This window comes from Lonchura striata, chromosome 5, assembly GCF_046129695.1.
Source record: "Lonchura striata isolate bLonStr1 chromosome 5, bLonStr1.mat, whole genome shotgun sequence".
NCBI lineage: Eukaryota > Metazoa > Chordata > Aves > Passeriformes > Estrildidae > Lonchura > Lonchura striata.
Window position 1 is genome coordinate 66,922,062 of NC_134607.1, and position 20,296 is coordinate 66,942,357.

Below are 20,296 nucleotides of genomic sequence, written 5' to 3' on the forward strand. Positions count from 1 at the left end.
CAATGCTCTTAAACAGCTTTTGCCAAATGGCACAAGCCATTGTCTATGTAGTCATTAATTAGGCCAAACAACATGCTGTTTGGCAAAAAAAAAAAAGTGCTATTTATGGCTCTATATCTCTATATATCACTATATAAATAGTATTTTTAATATGTGAGGGTATATAAATTTATATATATATTATATATATATATATAATATTATACACACACATAGACACTGTATCTACCTGTATGTATATAAAGGGCTCCTCCACCTTTCTCACAACCACTGGCAGTGCAAGGCAGAGATGTCACAACATCACACAATCTCCAGGGCAAGCACTGGCACTGAAGCTGCCAGTCATTTTAGTGGTCATTGAAAATGATGGAAGTGTACTGGTACAGTACAAGCTGTCCTGTCCAAAAGACCCATGTCTATGAATTTTTCCAGCTCATGAACAAGGAGGGGGACTTAAAAGTTTCCAGAGTCAATTAAGCTGCAGCAGAATGCCATTGCTCTGCTTTGCCCCTTTGCTCTCCTTTCATCTTTCCCCTCACCTGCAGAACCAGCCTGTTCTCAGCTTTAGTGCCTGTTATGTTCCTTCCAACAGCAGCAAAAGGGAACAGGTTTGCTTTCTGGGCACAAGTCATCTCAGCTGTTACTCAGGAATCCTTTAATCACTTTCATTGCTTTCCATTAAAAATACAAGATTCATCAGAGACACTCATTCAATGGACTTGCCTACAAAGCTCTCTGAGATTTTTTTTCTTTTAGAGTCTCTCTCTTAAGAGCATAAAATTTATGTCTATGACATAAATTACATGGCTATGGACAGGAAAATTAACCTGTAAAATTACTCCAGTTACACCTTAACATGTCCAAGACCAGAAGTCTCCCTGCAGCCTGCAGTACCTCTACACCCTCTGTCTATGTGCTTTTGAGAACCATTTTTTTTCAGCTCATTTCTTGGTACTTTCTCCCCTGACACCTAAATATATAGCCTACTCCTTCCTAAAAGGCATAACTCAAACCTGTGACAGGGGACATTTCCCTTCCTTCTAAATTATTCCTCTTATGCTCCAGTGCCTGGGTCATTAGGCCAAAAGGAGCCACACTGTTTTTCTGCTCCATTAATGTTTTTATCTGAGCATCTTCTCATAGTGCTTCAAGCAACTTGGCTAACAAGCTGTGTATCTCCCTAGAAGATATAAGAGGGGTTTGTACTGTTTCATGGTGCTTTTTTTACATTTGAGAACATTTTATTTTGGGAGGGAGAGTTTGTTTGCTTTGCAATATTCAGGTTGCTATGTAATTATGCTAGAGAAGGTGTCTCAAAACACTATGGCTTACACCCAGAGAAGGAGGTGGTGTTTTTGTGATGCTCATCACCAGCCCATGGAAAAGCTTAACAACTTATCAGATTTTCCCCTAAAAAAAAAGTTGAACAAATTAATTACACCCCTACGGCAAGAAATCCCATTAAAGCAGAGGTGTAAGGCTGATGCTGATCCCAGAACTTTAGATAGCCCTTAAGATAGCTCAGGCTGCATCTACAAAATGTCCCAAAGTGAAAGACAGAGCCTTTGAATTTGTACAGGTGTTATTCAAGAAAACAGTGCAGAGAGCACAAATAAAGTTTAATGAGCTCACAGTGTCTTGTGCCACTGGCAGCACACACCAAGCACTTTGCTATGCCTAAAATTTCCAAAACACCACAGGCTTCCTGGCTGGGCACATCGTGCTGAGCTACTTACACTGAGAGGCAGGAGAAGACAAGAGTGAGCAGTGGGAGGAAATCTCCAAGCCAACTCAAAATAACAGTGAAGGATTATCCAGGCGTGCTCCAGCAATCTCTCTCAACTATGGCTGAATGTGATTAGCAACCTGTGCCTTCCCCAGAGGAGTTTTCCATGTGGCTGCAAAGCCTCTGAGTGCTCTCCTCTCCCTTCAGCTCTCTGTTGTGTTGTTTGGATTTTCTATGTAATTTGGGGTTTTTTCACGGTTTTTCATCCAATAGGTTCCATCATTTCTGCCCTTTCCCATCACAGTGGGGCAGTAGGGTCATAGTTGATGAGTTTGTATGGAAAACATGCCTGGTTGAAGCTTGGTCCTTTGAATTATTTAAGCTGGTCGGGAGGCTGGGATCCTGCTGAGAGCAATCCCACATCACCCCAAGAACTGCCTGGACTGTTCCAGCTCTTTATAGCTCTGGGCAGCTCTGGATTCCTCTGAGCAGCTGAAAAAACACAGCAAAAAAGCACCCACGCTGTTACCAACAGCCCAGAGACAGTGCTTTGCATCTCCAAACCTTAACTAGTACAAAAAATTTATATGTGATGACCCTAGGTGAATCACATATAAATAAATATATTCTGAGGACATTGGTGCTGACACAGTGCCCGCTACTAAAAGAAGCAGGAGAGTCCCCTGCATAAGGCTGGAGTTAAGATTCAGATGTAATTCCTAATTTTTGGTTGTTCCAGTTTGGAAGAACATATCTTCAAATCCTCAACCTAAATTAGTGGGAGCATTAAGAGCAAGAAAATGAGAAGAATCCTGCAGAAAAAAGTGCAAAGGAAAGGATCTAGCAGGGAGATGCCACATTCTTTACCCTGTTGCTGCTCCTGTTCATTTGCATCATTACAACTATCTCCTTTTTGTTCCTCCTGGAGACTCTCAAAAGACTGAAACTGTTTGGTTTCTCTCCAATTTGAGATATAAGAAAACCAAAACAAAAATAAAAATAGAAATAAGTCCTCAATACAACTAAGCCAGCATGTTTTCTGTCATTTGCTTCTTCTCACTTCACTCTTGAAAAAGGTATCTTTAGAACTAATCTTATGCAGTCCAGTTGTCCTAAGCTGTTGATATTTTGACTGTGACCCGTGATATTGCTCAGGAAAAGATCAAGCAAAATCAGTGAGCTATTGTTACAGAGGATCCCCAGCACTGTGCTCAGCTGTTCTACACATAGATCAGATCCAAAACAGAGCTTCCCAGTAGCTTTTTCTTAGCACTTCCAGTGTTTAAAAAAAGTTAACAAAAAAGGCCCTTTAACTCAGCCAAAAAAAAAAAAATCTGCTTAAGAGTATTCTTTTGATTTAACCTTATACAATCTGTTTGGTGAGTAATTCTGGCATAAAACTCAATATGCAGCTTTCAACATGGAAACATCAGTGAAAGGGCCTTCAAAAGTTTATTAACAATCTGTTATTTATAGCTTTCTTTTTCAAAAGTGATTGGCACAACATTCGTAGGAAAATTATAGGAACCGACAAGTCAGATAATAAAAAAAAATATTGGTGTTAAGATTTGATGGAAAGGTTTTAAGGAACACTATGATTGCTAGAAATGAGACATATTCTGATTGCTAAGCCAACTATTTGTCATTCAACAACAGCCCAATCACACACATATGTTTGCAAATTACTGTTATTGTTGTTAATTATTATTTACAGAGAAGCACTGAAACGCAAGGTGGTTTGAATTCCAGTGAAAATGACAGCTCACTGCCCCGAGGAATTTTTTATCCCTCCTTTCACTCATTACCTGTTTACTAACAGGACCCACTTAGTTCCAACTTGTTTTCCTGCAATCTAGAATGACTAGAAAATTAGGTCCTATTAAGTAATCATGAATATAAACTGTGAGTCACCAGTTAGGTGAATACCATTACTGGCAATAAATTCAGAATCCTATTATAAATGCCTGTTATTGTCAAGCAGACCAAAACAATACTACTTTATTCAATATTAATTGTATCCTTGGATGCTTGAAAGGATTAAGTAACCCCAACTAATATTCTGCACGTAGCCAGGAGAACTGCATGTGAAGGACAACAAAAATAATTGAGGTCAGTCACCAAGGTGGAGAGAAAAAGAGGCAAAAAGGAAGGAAGACATACATAGAGAGATATTTCAGCTCCTGTGTGAAAGCAGATGGAGGGTGAAGGAAGCAGACAGGCTGCTCCAGATGGAGCTCTCACACCCACTGTGTTGTGGCTGTGATGGGAACAAGAGACTTTTGGTTAAAGGATTGCTGTAGGGCTCCAAAGAGTTGGGTTCAGCTCCATCCACCACCTCTGCACCCTCTGGGTTTTGCTTGTTGGGAGCTTTTGGGGTGACAGCTACTGCTGTGGCTGCCAAAAAACACCAACGTTTTTGTGCATGCTTTGCCCTACACAAAGAGAACTTATGGAATACATATTTGTTATATTGAAGTCCTGAGAACTGAGATTAAGTGTTGGCCAAGGCAAGAATCACATTTTCCTAAGCAAAAAATAGCAGGAGAAAACCCAAACTGTCTATTCCAACCCAACCCTAATATCTTGCTGTCACCTTGCTGGTCAAGCACCCTCCTTGGCTGCACAGGCATGCAGGTGAGCAGGTATCCTCTGGCAGCAGGGAGCTCAGACAGGACCAAGGCATACTTGAAAGAGAATACCCACAGAAAAAGAGACAAGGCAGGGGGAAAAATGAGGCAAGGCATCAAAACTAGAAGACAAACAGGCTAACAAGGGAAGCATGAGCACATATGTGAGCTGACAGTACAGCAACTGTGTGTCTTCAGAGTTATACATTCATCTGAAAGCTTTTGATTATTGAGTATTTTGAAATCTTATTTTCACATGATGAAAGAAAATTGGCCTTTAGGCTACACTGCTTCCCCAACAAGCACTTTCTGAAATGCACCTGTGAACCAGAGCTGGAGAGCTGTCAAAAATCCTTTCCCACCAATGACCGCCAATTTTTTTCCCAATCCTCACCATCAGCCTTTAAATCCATTGGCCATCTTACTTTTTTTTTTTCTTTCCCATTTCAATTCCAGCTGAACCCTCAGACCTATTATTTTCTGTAACTGTTCAAGAAAGAGCAACAATTTATATCAAAAGATACTAACTCATTATTTTTAAGCCTTCAAGAACACATTGGATAGAAATCTATGCCAGGAGATAGCAAACAGGATTACTTGGTTTAAAACAAAATGTGTCACCTTAAAGGAGGAGTCCTAACAGTATTTTTCTGCTTTCATTAAATAGAATACACAAACTAAAACATCTGAGTTGTTTCACACCACTAAGTTAAACATTAATATTTGGACCTCAGCTTTCACTCCTCCCACAGATTTGAAAGAGGTGCAAAAAGCACCTCTTAGAACGAATTATCCCTGACCCCGCATGGGTTTGACAGCAAGACTCCCAGAGTTATGAATTTTAAGGTCAGAAATGACCATGAACTATCTCCCTCTGTAAACATGGACAAGAGGCACTTTCCTGCTGCTTGTAGCCTGAGAGCTTTGAGAGCTCCCAGAAAATCATCCCAGAGGAGATGACATCCACTTGCCTTCATGATTTGCTCCAGTGGTTCATCAGCTTCATCAGCTTTGTTCCTGAAAAAATGCACCTCAACTTCAGCCCTTTGGGATACTACATTTTCCCCCCTGAAGATTTTTTTAGGTGAAATGTTTCTTTAATTAAAAAAAAAAAAAGGAAAATACTGAATCGAAGCAAATATGAAACAATCTGACAGAGCTGCTGCTGCCTCACTGAGGTGTCATAAAAGAGAGACAGCAATTGCTGGTAATGTCAGCAGAAACTCAAAAATCCCTCAATCATCACAGGGGGCATCGAGCCAATGAAAACACAAATATCAACGTCTTTCTTTATATCTTGAGAACTTCCAAAACCTGAAGGGAAGAATTGAGTAACTTGCATGGTGCCTCAATTTAAATGGCTGAAAAGGAATGATCCGTATGTGAATCCAACAGGAGTGCTTTTGGCACCTGGTTGATGAAAAGGCAGGATCTTTGGCTAGAGGCAACCAGACCTTGAGCCCTCTGGTACCTCTCAGCACCTCCCCTCTAGAGAGGGATCCCTGCCAGGACCTATCCTTGCCACCAGCACCTTCTCAGTGCTGGGAGCCAAGGCTGGCCCAAGGCACAGCCCCCATGAGGGTCTGACCACCCAAAACCAGACAGGAGCAGGATCAGCCGGGGTGAGGCTGCGCGGGGGGAAAGGCACTGTGATGTTACAGTGAGCTCATGGCCATTCTGTTCCCCCTTCCCCGGGACCCTGTGACTCTCATCAAGGTAACCCTGGACCCCTCCTTCCTGTCCCAACAGGGTTGGTGGAGAGCCAAAGAAGCCCACCCTGTCCAAAGTCTATACAGACCCCTGACATTTCCTGTTCATTCTCTTTTGCCCCGCTCTCCCCATGGACATCACAGAATAAAGAGAGCTGCACCAACATATATCGGGGTAAGAGCCTCTTTTGGAAATCTTTGCCATCTCCTGATATTCCTCCCCTCAAACCCTCGGATCTCTTTGCTAGCCTGATAATTTAGGGGGCTGAGAGGAGGGGAAACATCACCGCGAAGGACAGCGACACAGCAGGCAGCACACACGGGTTTGTGACAGTCTGTGTGCTTGTGGGCACGTGGGTGTGTGAGAGAGAAAAGAGATGGGAGAGGAGGACGAGGAGTGACTTCATCTCACAGCAAGAACCAGCACGTACTGGTGTGTGGAGGAGCCACCGAAAGTGCCAGGAGCGCATCAAATGGCGTAAGAGCGTGTAAGTGACACAGATGAACCAAAAATTACCACAGAGCCCCCGAGAAGAACAGAACCACCCGTATGTTTTTCTCTAGACTGTATTTTAGGAAAGTGCTGGAAACTTATTTGAAGCGTATTTGTCTTCCCACCCAGCTCTTACTATGTTGTGGCTATATCTATGCAACTCCCTCTGTTATCCTTACTAAGCTTTGAGGAATCTACCACATCATTTTTAAGGACAGCACTGGTATTTTCATAGTTACTAAGTTTGAGCCTTTCTAAATATTAGAACTCTGATTTCAATTATGCCTAATTACAGATATCTTAGAAATGTGGGGTTGATCTAATTAGGCAGATCAAGTGATGGAACCTTCCTCTTTGACTACTGGATGGCATGGTTTTCTTATTCTTTCTTGGATGTCAAAATCTAAGGGTTAATATGCTTTATACATAATATATTTTAAATGTGGACGGGAAAAAAGTGGTATTTCTGCAATCACTCATCAGATTTGTGCTATTGTGAAACGTCATGTCTCCTAAGGGCTAGGGCAGAAATTCTCCTCTCCATACAGGCCCTCAATTTTTCTCTCAATTTGTCTTCCAGGTGAAACTGAGTAGAGCTACAATAGGTGAATTTGTGGAAATTTAAAGAGACAAGAGTCAGATCTTCTTCTTTCCTCAAGCACACCTGTCTTTACTAAATTACAATAGTTGAGGATCTGGCCCATTGCTATGATTTTATTTTATCTTTGACTTTTTTTGCTTGTTTTTTCCTAGCTACTTTTCAGGATTTGTAACTTCACTGACAATGGCTCAGCAGCAAAAAGGTCCAGTTCCAAAAGGGGCACTCAATGAACCTGTGCATATGGAGTGTGGTGCACTGTCCCACATGGACTGGCACAGCCCAAGAATGGATCAGGACCATCACAAATATTGTAATGAAATAACATATAAACTATACCAATAATCATGTATTATAAAATACACTAATATTGACTACTATTATCAAAATCTTTTGTTGACACTCTTCTTTTGTTGTACGTGAGAGATGGCAGCCCCAAAATAAGATTGCACATGCCTTAATATCTGCATAAATCCAGAACAGGGTAAATACAGGTTTGGGTACATCTGAGCCAACCACTGCATTGCTGGTACTTCTTTAGAAGAACATTATTGTCCAGCAGCACAGAGCAGAGCAAACAACACAGACCTCAGTCACCAAAGGAAACAGTTCTTTGGGTGGAAAAGGGCTGCTTTCTTACATCTGGGCATAACGTCCAGTTCGATTTCAGCATCAGTGTGGCTGTACAAGATTTACAGGGATGTGTAAATAATTTATTCCAGCTCTGGAAGGGAGAGCTGGGTACTCATTAGAGTTTCCTTGAAGCCCAAATGATGTAATGATTAACTGACTTAGGATCTTTTTAATAATTCCAGCAAATTTCAACTCTCCCATGTTAAAAATCTGCTGAAGAGCTTTTATTCAGATGAAAGGCTCTTTTCTGAGAACAAAACATTAATAAGGTGTACACATAGATTCAACATTCACAAATCAATGCACTTGAAATAAAATATGCTTTTAAATTTTCTTTTCCACTTTCTTCCCTGATTTGGGGGTTTAGTGCTTTTCTCTAGCCAATTTTACCACAGGCAGTTAAGACAGCTGCATGAAAAAAAGCTGTTTTTCTGTTAAAAGTGCTTTTAGCACTTTGGCATCCTGAAATGGAATGGCAGAGAAATGCAAAATACAGTTACTACAATCCAGTACATTTCATGTGACATGCCAAGTTTTTCACTCCATGCTAGAGAAAAATCTATTAGCCAGTGAGATCAAGTGCTGGCTGTCCAACATAGCTCAGCTTTACAGTGCAGGAGGGATCAAAGCAGATTTTAACCCTGCTCCTAAATAATAACAGAGGAAAATGTTTTGGGGCAAATACTTTAAATCTACTTATATTTACATAGCTTAATTCCTATTTAAATACTTTCTTATCAATAATTGAGAATGTTTCCCATCATTTAGGCTCCTGGACCCTGTGTATCTGCTGCTCAACTCAGTGAACCTCCCTTCACTGCCTTCAGTAGAAATGGAACGGGCACTTTAATGATTTGCACAGCAATGGCCTAAATTTTTTAGAAGCTTCACATCTTGGTAAGTCACACCAGACATGGCAGGAACTGCAGGTGCTGCACTGGTAAGCTACGGAATGAACAACCAGAAGGTAACCCACGTGTAGGCTGCTAAACACACATATATTCATAGTTAAATACAGCTATGGCTAAAAAAGAAAACAGTTCTATTTTATATACATGGGGCCAGGTTCATAATCCAATTATTTTAATTTTCTAAAATTTTCTAAATTGACTGTTAAGTCAAGTTTGAAAACTTCACAGCTTCCACTCCCATTAGAAAGGACTTACCAAACTGTGAGGCTCAGTTAATAGTTTGAGACACTAATTGGCCATATTTAATGACTTTAATTTGCAACAGCCATGCTAATATGCATAACTATTAACTCTGACCAGCTTTACCTTCTTTGGGACCTACACCAGCTCCCACTAACTACAGTGGGATCTGGATCAAGGCCACAGCAACAATTCCTCCTGAACCTCTTCAGCAGCACAAATTAACCCTCTCAGGTGGCTTCAACGCCACAGCCACAGAGATCTTGGAGAGCTGTACAATGAGAACCCCAGTGAATTGTCCTGCTGCTCCAACAAATCTCAGAGCATTACAACTTTCCTCCTGCACCCCTTTGCTCAGGAAGGGCACTGCACACCTAAGGTGACAAAGCAGGGCACTTCTTTCCCGGCATGAAATTCTCACAGCAAAAAGTCAGTGAGGGTGACAGAATACTGAATACATCACAACACTTGGCTCTTACGCTGCGTTTTGCTCCTTCAGAGAGCCGGACAGGCATGAATTTGATTTGCTAAGTCGGTGTTTTCCCGAGGGCTGCGCTATCAAGCCCATCACGGCAGAGCTGCTGACCCACGTCCATGTTAAACTCCAGCCTGGCCCCTACTCTCAGCCTGTTTATAGGAAACCAGCGAGCCCACGAACCAGAAATACTCTGGTTATCGGGGAGCCTTCCCTTGGAAGCAGGAAGAAACTCAAATATTACAGTCCAAACTTGTTCAGCTATGTTTAGGAAGTGGCACGGAGCGTAGGAAAAGCACTACTCGGGATGAACAAGGCTTCGTTTCGAGACACGCTTGAAGTTTCAGCTGGAGCGGTGGGGACACGGCTACTGGGAGCGCTCGCAATCCAACCCCGCTCCAGTTACAATGTACACACACACCGGCTCCTTCAGCACTCCCGGCTCCCTACCTTTATAATATCCCCAGTCAGAAAATCAGTTTAAACAAAAATAAAACTCTTTGCTCAGCCAAAAAGGCACCAGCCTGTACCCCGCTTCCTTGCACCATCTGTGCGTGTTTTTTCTCAGCCTTCACAAAAAAAAAAAAAAAAAAATAAACCAACTCTAACGTTTTGCTAATCTTTTTGCCCCGCCACTATAAATAAAACAAATAAAGCCCAACAACAGTTAAGCGTCGTAGCTAAAACACATCCAATCCACTCCGATTATTTCTGCTCGTCTGTCCACGAATAGCTGCAGCCATCGGCTTAGGGGAAGCGTGCAAGTCAGACCGCATTTATTTACAGTTGCACTATCAAGAAAAAACCTTCCCCGGTCTCCTCTTTCTATGAATATTTTAAAACACTCGGGGTTTTTCCTTTTTATGGCTTTTTTTTTTTTTTGGGGGGGGGAGGGCATGGGGGGAGGCTGAGAGGTGATACTAGCCCAGCTCCTGCCCCACAATTCAATTCTTCTCCGTGTTCCCAGGTCTCTCCGACTTCTTGCTGGGATGGATGCGCGGGGCGCGGAGCAGCACCCGCGGGTGCGCAAATCCCCGCGCAGACACCCGCACCCACCCGCGGGGCGACCGCGCATCCCCGGGGGAAGGGACAGCGCCCGCGCCCGCCACCGGCCCCGCAGCCAAACCCCGCCACCTACGTCCCCAGCGTCTCCTTGAACTCGAAGATCTTCTTGATGTCCTCCGCCTGCTTCTTCCAGGAGCCGCCGCCGTCCCCGTTCTCCCGGGCCATGGCCGCGCAGCCCCGCGGATGCCGCGCCGCCGGCTCCGAGCCCTCGGGCGGCTTTTGCTTTCTTTTCTGCCGCGGCGGCAGCGGCTGCTGCTGTTTCTTCTTCTTTTTCCTCCTCCTCCGCCTCCTTCTTCTCCCCTTCCTCCTCCTCCTCCTCACACTTCCTGCCCGCCGCCGCTTTTATTTCCTCCGCGCTCCGGCGGGCTCCGCGAGTGTCACTTTTCCTGGGCTATTTCCTCCCAACTTTCTCTTTCCCCCTCCTTCCCTCCCCTTCTCTCCCCTCCTCCGCGCTCCCCCCGCGGAGCCGCTGGCGGGGCTGCCCCGTCTCTCCGTCCTCCTGCGCACCCGCGTCCTGGGGTCGCTTTGCTCCCTGACTGACCCGCCCCGCCGAAAAGTCCTTATTTTTTTGTTTGTTTGTTTGTTTGTTTTTCTTTTCTTTCTTTCTTTCTCCTTTTTTTTTTGTTTTCTTTTGGAGGGAGGTCACTGTTTCTCTTCCCCCACCCCCGTGCGGGGCCCCATGGGATGCTCAGCCTTGCCGGGCGCGGTGCGGTGCGGAGCGGCCCCGCGGGCGCAGCGGCTGTGCGTGGTTGTTATGGCAATGGGAGGAGGAGGAGGAGGAAGAGGAGAAAGCGGAGGAGGAGGAGGAAGAAGGAGGAGGCAGCCCCGCCGCTGCTCTGCTGCCTGGCGCTGCCCCTCCTGACTGAATGAAGATAATTCGCATTGCACCAAAACCACGCACGTCAAACGGGAGGGGAGGGAAAGCAGCGAGGGTAAAAAAAAATAAAAAAGGAAAGCCAGGAAGAAAAAAAAAAAAAGGAAAATTAAAAAGGCACGCCACAAGCGGCCGTGCCGCCTGGACGGGCTCTGCGCGGGGCTGCGCCGGGATGCGCGGAGGCAGCGGTGCCCACCTGCCTCGCACAGGCACACACAGTCCTGGGGTGTAAAAAACCATCCCTCAGCAAGGACCACCCTCACCCAGCACAGCCCTCGAAGCAAGGGGCACCCTGAGAGGGGTCGGGCAGGCCGGGGCCGGCGGTGGGCACCGGGTCCAGCCCTGGCACCGCTCCCACCCGCCGGCAGCGCCGTCCGAGCCCGGCACGGCGGCGGCGTCTCGCACTGTCACACACACGCGTGGCTGGGATTGTTGCTAAAAGCAGCTTTTCCTCAGCGACACTGAGACCTCTAGCGTCGTCACATCGGGCATGGGCTGAGCTTTGATGCGGGGTGACAGGCGGGATTCGTCAGACATCAGAGAAAATGATAGTCTGCACTAACAGAGAGATGTTTATAGTTAAGGTCTTTGGCTGCAGTTTTAGAATATGTAAGACACTAAAAAGTGCAATTCTTTTGGGACACCCAAATTAGGTGACCAAATCAGAGGCTTTGCTGTTGGCAATACAGGCACTCTGGTGCCTCAGGGGCAGCCCCATATCTGACCAGTTCCAAACCTGATCATCAAATCAGGACCTGAAAATAAATTTAGCCAGGAGCTAAATAACATTTACTTTAAAACAAAGATGACTGTATGCACTTTATTGTTTAACATGCATTGTGTCTTTTAACGGATTCCTTAAAATTCTATCCTGGAAGATGATTTTCAAGATTTCTTGTAATTTATGAGCAGGATTTGCACAGTGTCAGCCTGTGAGGCTTTTCCTGAGTCTGGGCTAAAATGTGCCTCTTGTGTCACAGGGGCTGTGGCAGAAGTAGGGATTCGTAGGTGGATGAAAGTGAAAATCTGGAGTACAGGTTGGGGTGTTTGGCCAATGCTACCCTCTGCTGGGCAGAGCCACTCCTATGTGGCTTTGCCTGTGCCAGCTCCTGCGGTTTTTTACTGCATCCCTCTGATGCTTTGGTGGCTGTCCAGCCTCATGGACAGCCCAGACATCTTGGGATTTCCTCCGATGGATGTTTGTGTGCTGTCACGAATTGGTTTCCTTCCGCTCTTGACTTACTTCCATCTTCTCACTACCATGAAGTGTCACCAGGAGTCCCCAGGGAGCCTCACAACCCCACTGCATACCTGGGAAATGAAAGATGTGACTGACCTAAAAACATGCAGCTGACTGCCAAATACAAGTTGCCCTTCAAACAGCACCACTGTGACATTTTCTCTCTCTTTCACATGTAAATCATGTGGTATTAGAAATGCCATGCTCCTGCCTTCAGGAGAAGATTGAGAGACTGTGAAGCCAGGAAGGGCAAGTGTGATGGTCTGCCCTGACTTCCAGCATGGTGGAGGCCAAAGAGCTCCATCCATCCAGAAGATGAGCATTGTAACTTACCTTGGGGCTATGGCATCCCAAAATCATCCACCACTTTTATTTATGACACCACACTGGTCCCTATGGCATCACATTAAAGTCTCACTGCACAGACAGTGCTATCCACTTCTCCATTTCAGCTTTAAGCGAACAAAACTTTTACTTAAAATTGCTCAAATCCTTGCCAACACTGCAATTTCTCAACATCAAAATTGTGTAAAATCTAAATTATATTTTCCTTATTTCTCCTACCCCTTTGTATTGCATCAATGTGCTCTTTTTTTGTTGTTAAATAACTCACATTTGAAGTAACTGGTAGTTTAGAAGTCTCTGGAGCCATTACAGTCTTAATGAGAAGTATAGGAGATGCTTCTGTTAGGCAGGGACCACTGGCACAATAGACCATAAAAGCCCCTTCAAAGTCATTACAGTCTGTCATGTCAGCCTGAATTTAGGGAGTCTGTAATCTTGCTTGACTGACAGGCTCCTGCAGAGCTATTGTAGCTATTTGAAGAGCAGGTATTTCTAAAAAATTTAAATCTTACGTGGAAAGTTCTATCTGGAGTGGCTGCAAGTAGCAGAGCGTGCTGCAGCTGCGGGGAGCTGCACGGCTGCATTCGATGTTTAATTACCACAACCCGATTGCAAGAACAGCAATAGAGCAGTAAAATCAAATGCATTAAGACTGACATTAAAGCATCAACTCAAGCCCTTTTAATGGCTGCACAGAGGCCATCTCCCATTACCTGGGCCTGCTCTGCAGCTCTGCCAAGGGCTGTATTAGGAAGCAGCTAATGAGCAGGCGTGGCTGACGTGTGTTTGAAGCAGCTGCACAAGCTGCACATGCCCCCAGCCACTCCACACAGCAAACACCAGAGCCTGACACTGCAGATGGACAAGTTCCAACTGGTTTTTAAGGCCTTCTCTGGAAATACTGTGAATTTAGGGGAGAAATTCAAAACTGACTCCTATATATTTTATTTCAGGATAAAGTGATAGGATTTTTGGAGCAGTGTTTGAAACTGTATTGTTACTGCTTGGTCCTTCCATCTGATTCTGGGGCTGGTCATGTATGGTATGGCTGTGCTTGGCCATGTTCACTGCTGACCCTTCATATGGGCACTGTGCAAATCAGTTTATCATGAGCATAAATAAAGGAGCCATATCTGTTTTTCAAGTTTTCCACTGACAACCTGGTTTTCCTGTGCTTAAATATCATATCAGACCTCTTCCCCAACGTCATTTCTGAGTCATACAATATAATCTTCCTTTCCAATTACAAATCAGCACTATTGATGCTTTTCTGCAAGAACATCAGAAACGTGGCTGTGGCTCAGCTGCTGGGTCCAAGCTCAGGAGATGAGCACCCACAAGTCCTTGGCCATGTTTAGGGTTAAAACCTCACGTTCCAGTTCCAGAGCAGCAGCAGTGTAAAGCAAACAGCACTCAAGCCCACAGCTGTTCTCTGCTGCCTTCCCTATCATGCAGCGACCTCAGACAGTGGGTTTTCTGCTTATGACAGAAATAAACTGGGCCAATCCCAGTGAGAAGGTGAATTATTGGTGTCACACACATATAGGAGGAGCCAGCTTTTAGTGCTGGTCTGCTCCCATGGGCGGTGATAGCAGCACTGTCATACACGAGTGTAGACCTTGGCAAGAAACTCAAAGCAAAATGACATCTTGGATGCTTTGTAGCCTCTGAGACAATCCTGAGATGAAGTAAAATCATGGGGCAAGGCATCTTCAAATTTGGCAGCACAGATCTTAATTGTTTGAGATGCCAGGTCTGACTAGCACGGTAGTATTTCCATCCAAACTCACACCATTCCTTGGCATTTCCAATGGTGGGGATGCTGCAGCTCCAGCTTGTGCCCCGTTTGGAAATTTGGGGGAAATCCTCTTGGGTATTATGCTTAGTCATAAAAAAATAAAATTATTACGAGACTTGCTTGCATAAAAGAAACAAAATTGTTTCTCTTAAATGTAAATTTCAAATGTTTCTTTAAATGAGATAATTATTTATTTTAAAAAAATAATAGCTACTATTTCTTTAATTGGATAGGAATTTTTAAGACTGAAGTTGGAAAGGTGCATTTTGATGGGAACCACAGGTTTTGGATTTTCACCATAGGTGAAAATTTAATATATAGCCATATTGGATATGGTTGGGTTTTGATGTTTTCCAGATCAGTTTGGACACCACAAGTTCAGTACAGAAAAAGATAAACTTGGGTCTAAGAATGTCCACAACAGAAGGCTGAACCTGCTGCTGATGATGCCAACAGCAATGCTCCTTTGAGCTAATTTAAGACTTTTCAGTGATTTTAGGGGACTTTGACCTGGTCTGTACACCAAGAGGATGCATGTGAAGAAAGGAACACAAATCCATGCCAAAAAAGAGACTCCTGCCTGTCTTAGGTACATGGTTGTTTGTGGTGTTTAAGGGTTAAATATAATCAATGTCCTTCCACCACCTTTAAGCATATTAAAGCCTTAGATCAGTCGACCTAAGGCTTTAATGACCTAAGGCTAAGATAACCTAAGGCCCTTGCTCATCCTGGGTAAAACACTGTCCTAAAACATGCAACAGCAAGGGAGAGGAGATGATAGATGGTTTCTGCCATTGCTGCTTTTCTCAGAGGGAGGAGGGAGTTTAAATTTCTGTCAAGTTTTTAACCATTTCTATAAAGAGGAATGAGCAAGAGCTGATGTAGATGTGAATCCTCAACCTGCAATTAATTGCCTGAAGACCATCTGGTGCCTGGTTAAGCTCCCATGTGCTTATATTACTTGTGAGATTTACAGATGCCAGCCAACTTCTTTAAGTTGCTTCTCTTCCCTGGTTTTATTCTAATCAGAATAAACCTCAGAAGTTAGAGGACAATAGTTTTGACAACATGAGGCTGCTTGTTTCACTTTGGAAAAATTGCTATGTAAGAGAATAATAACCAGGCTAAATACATCACTTAGAGGCTGCTGTGCCATGTGTGCATTGCAATAAATCTTAAACCCAGGGTCGTAAATCACGGTCATATAAAAGTGTAGTGAGAGGAAAAAAACCCTATCACTGCCAAAGCAGAGGAGAGAGAAACAACAAGGGGGTGATGATGGATGTGGGCAGTGGGAGAGCTGGCAGGACACAGACAAGGAGCAGGGAATGGATGAGAGATGGGCAGGACAGGGGTAGGAGGGACAGGAGATGTTGCCAGGGACAAAAGTTAGAAAGGGCAAAACCACACACCCTGCTCAGTTCCTGAGCTCTGGGGTCCCAAATCTTGGTATTTCCCTGGTGCCAAGCACCCAGTGTGAAATCACTGGATTTTTCATAACCTTAGAGAGCTGCATGGCCAACACAAACCCTGCTCACACACCTCCTCTCTCAGTCCCTGGGCTCTGAAGCTGGAGGTTTGGCTCTGGATCCAACAGGCTGCACCTGCTGAGATCAATGATATGTAATGAGATAAGTACTGGTAAAAATGAGAACTGGATCTTTCTCTAGTTAATTTGGCAGAAGTGGCTTTACACACTTGAGTTTTGAAGGGAATACTTTGGGACTTTACTTCTCCAATATTTATATTAAAAGAATTTTAGGTGATGAAGTAAGGACTGAAAAGCTGCAAAAATGTCAAAAAAACAAGGTTCCCAAATACTTCCAATTTGACACTGAAAACTCATTTAAATTGGAAAAGATCTTTAAGATCATCGAGTGCCAGCACTCTCAAGGCCACCACTAATGTCCCCAAATGCCACATCTACATGTCTTTTAAATACCTCTAGGACTGGGGACTCAGCCACTTCCTTGGGCAGCCTGTGCCAGTGCTTGACAACCCTTCTAGTAAAGAACTTTTTTTCTAATATCCAATCTAAACTTCCCTGGCACAGGTTGAGGCCATTTCCTCTTGTCCTGTCCCAAGTTACTTGGGGGAAGAGACAAACCCTCACTTGGCTACAACCTCCTGTCAGGGAGCTGTGGAGGGTGGTAAGATCATCCCTGAGCCTTCCTTTCTCCAGGACAAACACCCCCTCAGCTGCTCCTCATCAGGTTTGTGCTCCAGACCCTTCCCCAGCTCTGGTGCCTTTCTCTGGACCTGCTCCAGCCCCTCAATGTCTTTCTTGTCATGAGGAGCCCAGAACTGACCTCAGGATTTGAGGTGTGGCTTCGCCAGTGATGCATACAATCATTGCCTTGGTCCTGTTGACCACACTGTTACTGATGGAGGCCAGGATACCCTTGGCCTTCTTGGCCACCTGGGCCCACACTGATGGCCAATACAGGTTTGCTTGGGTTTTGTTTGTTTTTTTCCCCCTAGGATTTCTCCCTTGCTCTGAACAATTCAGCGCAGGAAATTCATCTGCACAGCAAAGGAGCTGCCTAAAAAATTCTCCTTCTTATTCCTGCTGCCCCAGGCGGGGCACTCAGGATGGATCTGCCCTGGGAGACAGGACCACGGCAGCGGGAGCCGTGCCTCGGGCGCAGCGAGCGCAGCGAAACGCCGAGTGCTGGGGAGGACCAGATCCCCGGCGCTGCGAACCGAGCACCAAAATTAGCAAGAGCGTTTGATCATTTCGGCCTTAATCTCTCCGTGGCTCCGTTCCCCAGCTGGAGATAGCGGGGGAGCTGTGCAGATAAACGCATTAATATTGATCAGGCGCCGAGGCTTCGCAGAGGCGCTCGCGAGGAAATGAGCGTCGAACGCGGCGTGCGGTTTGAGCAGCGTGTGTTAATGTGGCCTGGAGCAACTCGCCAGATTAAAATAACCCCAAATGATATGTGATCAGATAATTAAAGGGTGCCTCACATCTGATGTGCAGAAAGGCCCACATTGTGGCTGTGCAGGCTGTTAATTCCAGCATTTCCTGGCTCCCGGGAGTTTGACTTTACAACCTGACTGTCTTCTACAAGTGGGGTTAACAGCCCATGCCCTCAGGAAGGGAGAATTATCTGATCACTCCTCTGTGCCTGTGCCTGGTAGTCTTCTCCACCCCCAACAAATTTTTACTTTCCTACCTATTTCCATCACAGCCCAAAAAGAGGAGTCTACTGAAAATGAGAAGTCAAAGTAGAGAGAAGAGGTCCAGTTAATCCTCCCTGCAAAGACATGTTGCCTTGTTTGGACATCAGGGAGCCTGGAGAGGCTGCAAATATAGAAGAGGACTTAAGAGTGTAGGATGTGGGGCTCAGCTGGTTTAATTGCCTTCTGCACTGTTTTTCTGTCCAGTAGATTATCCATCAGGGAACTCGGCTTGTGAACCTCAAGATAGTACTTAGAGGCCAGATACTACTGCCTGTGAAGCACTCAGTAGTCACAGCTGTGCTGATTGGAGCTATGGAAGAGCCTCTCTTCCCTCTCCAGCCTGTCCCACGACTGCACTGGGTCCACATGCACCCTAAGGGTGCACCACAACCCCTTAGCTTTGTGTGATTTCACTGTTAAGGCTGAAAATGCACTATGAGCTCTGATCTTCCTGAGCTTGATGTGCTTATCTGAGCCATGTGAAGGTTGCATCAACACAACTCACTTCCAGGGGTCACAGGCCAGACTCATCCCCTCCAAAGGAGGTGATTTATTCTGGATATCACCTCCACTTGCACCAAAGAGAAATGTCAATAACTTCCAGCACCCTCTCACCACACCAATGGAGTCAAATAATAAAAGTGGAAGAAAAAAAATTGAATGACAGAGGCAGGGGAAGAAGATATGGAAAACCACTCACTTGCCTGCAAAGTAATCACTTTTTTTCATTTAAGCAGAACACTCAGCTATCTTTTATATTGTTATTTGTAAGGTCCTCTTAGAAGCTGGAAATTAAATTTGTTTTATCTCCTCATTTTCTCTTTTTCCCATTTGGTGAGCATGGCTATTTTTCTGGGGTTTTCACAGGGGTGAAATGAACTTGGCTCATTTTGTTCTTTCCTTCCACAGACATTAATGTTGCTGAATAACGACGGGAGAAGGAGCTTTGCTAATTAACTTTAGTCACCACATTAAGTCCAGGCTGACACTTACATGCAAGGAGCAGCACAGTGCAACAGCCAATGATGGGCACATGGGACAAGAGCCAAAACAGGGTCCTGCTGTCCAAATCAGCCCAAAAGAGGTTGTTTCATTTTTATTAATGGGCAGGTTCCCCATCTCAATATGTTATTTAGGGCTACAACAGGGTTGCGTTGCAGGGACGACAATGGAAATGTGACAGAAATGTTCCTGGATATATCCTGTCTTCTTCAGCCTGGATGGACCTTAGCAGGCCATGGGAAGATGAAGATCCTCAAATCCAGGTTGGAAGCAATTAAAAGCTCATGAAGAGGTTGAGGGGAAAAAAAAAAAAAAGTCAATGGGTAAAGAGGACCTACGTGAGAAAGGGGACACACTGGCTTGGAAGGGAAAAGCAGAGCTTCACATAAGCATGAGCTTATTCAAATCTGAATTTCTGTTCTTTACATAAAACATGATTTTGCAATGGGTTTAGGCCATGTCATGGTGCTCCCTGCCAGATAGACACCAAAGTCAGGGAGTGCTTCAGAAAAAGCATGGGAACTTTTTTTACTCCAGAGCAGAGGCATCAAGACTGCCCCAGGCGGTGCCTGGAGCTGAGCTTTTCACCCATGGAGGATAAATATCTGAGCTGAGACCTGCATTGACAGAGGACAAGTAACACAGCGGGTAATCCAATTCACAGGACCAGGCATTACTCATGGAGTAGCTGTAAACCTGGGATGAACTTTTGGATCCAGGCTTAATCACTGTCTTGCTCTGCACAGAGCAAACAACCCCATCAGCAAAGGAGTGATGGAGCTCAGCCGAAGCTGCTCAAGGGCTAAATCTGTGCCCTCCACTTTTTACAAGCCATACTCCATTTACACAACATAATTACCAGATGAGCTGCCAAGCAAAGAAGAGATCCAGTTTTGCAATTGTAGCCAAAAGCTTCATTCACTGCCAGATCTGAAAAGAGAAGTTGCCTGTGTTTAGCAAAATCAAACAATTTTTGGAAAGTTTTACTGGAATTCCTGACTTTCAGGATACCATGGCCAGTGTCAGCTGGTGAGATTCTTCCAACTGTGCAAATTCATGCCTGCTGGGATGTGAGCAGACTGTGAAAGGATCTCCAGAGGGTGAGTTAGGCAGAGTTTGATGGTGAGGGAAAGATTTTTAGTAGAAAGGTTAACCTCATTTTTCAGAGCTCTGTAATTCAGCTGGAAAAATGTGCTTTCACCTAATTGTTGTAAAAGCTACAGCCCCACGAAGGTTGTTACAAGGTGTTTAATCAAACCTGTGTCTCCAAGCCTTGTGCCACAATGCAGGTGTCTTTCTCTGATGGAACTGGAATTCACTTTGTGCTCTTTGAAAACTCATTTAATTGAATGGCATATTTTAGGCACTCTCCCT

General features: G+C 44.7%; 1 protein-coding gene across 3 annotated transcripts in view; it reads right to left on the bottom strand.

The window, feature by feature from the left end:
• CAMK1D (calcium/calmodulin dependent protein kinase ID) overlaps positions 1-11,396 on the bottom strand; it is a 206,940-nt gene extending 195,544 nt beyond the window's left edge. For 2 of the 3 annotated variants that reach the window (XM_021530986.3, XM_021530985.3), the window contains exon 1: positions 10,551-11,396. In XM_021530986.3, coding sequence (XP_021386661.1) covers positions 10,551-10,642 — 92 coding nt within the window. In that variant the 5' untranslated portion in view covers positions 10,643-11,396. The remainder of the gene's footprint in view (positions 1-10,550) is intronic. The other variant, XM_021530987.3, reaches the window with a different exon arrangement.
• Between the last annotated feature and the right edge of the window lie 8,900 nt (positions 11,397-20,296).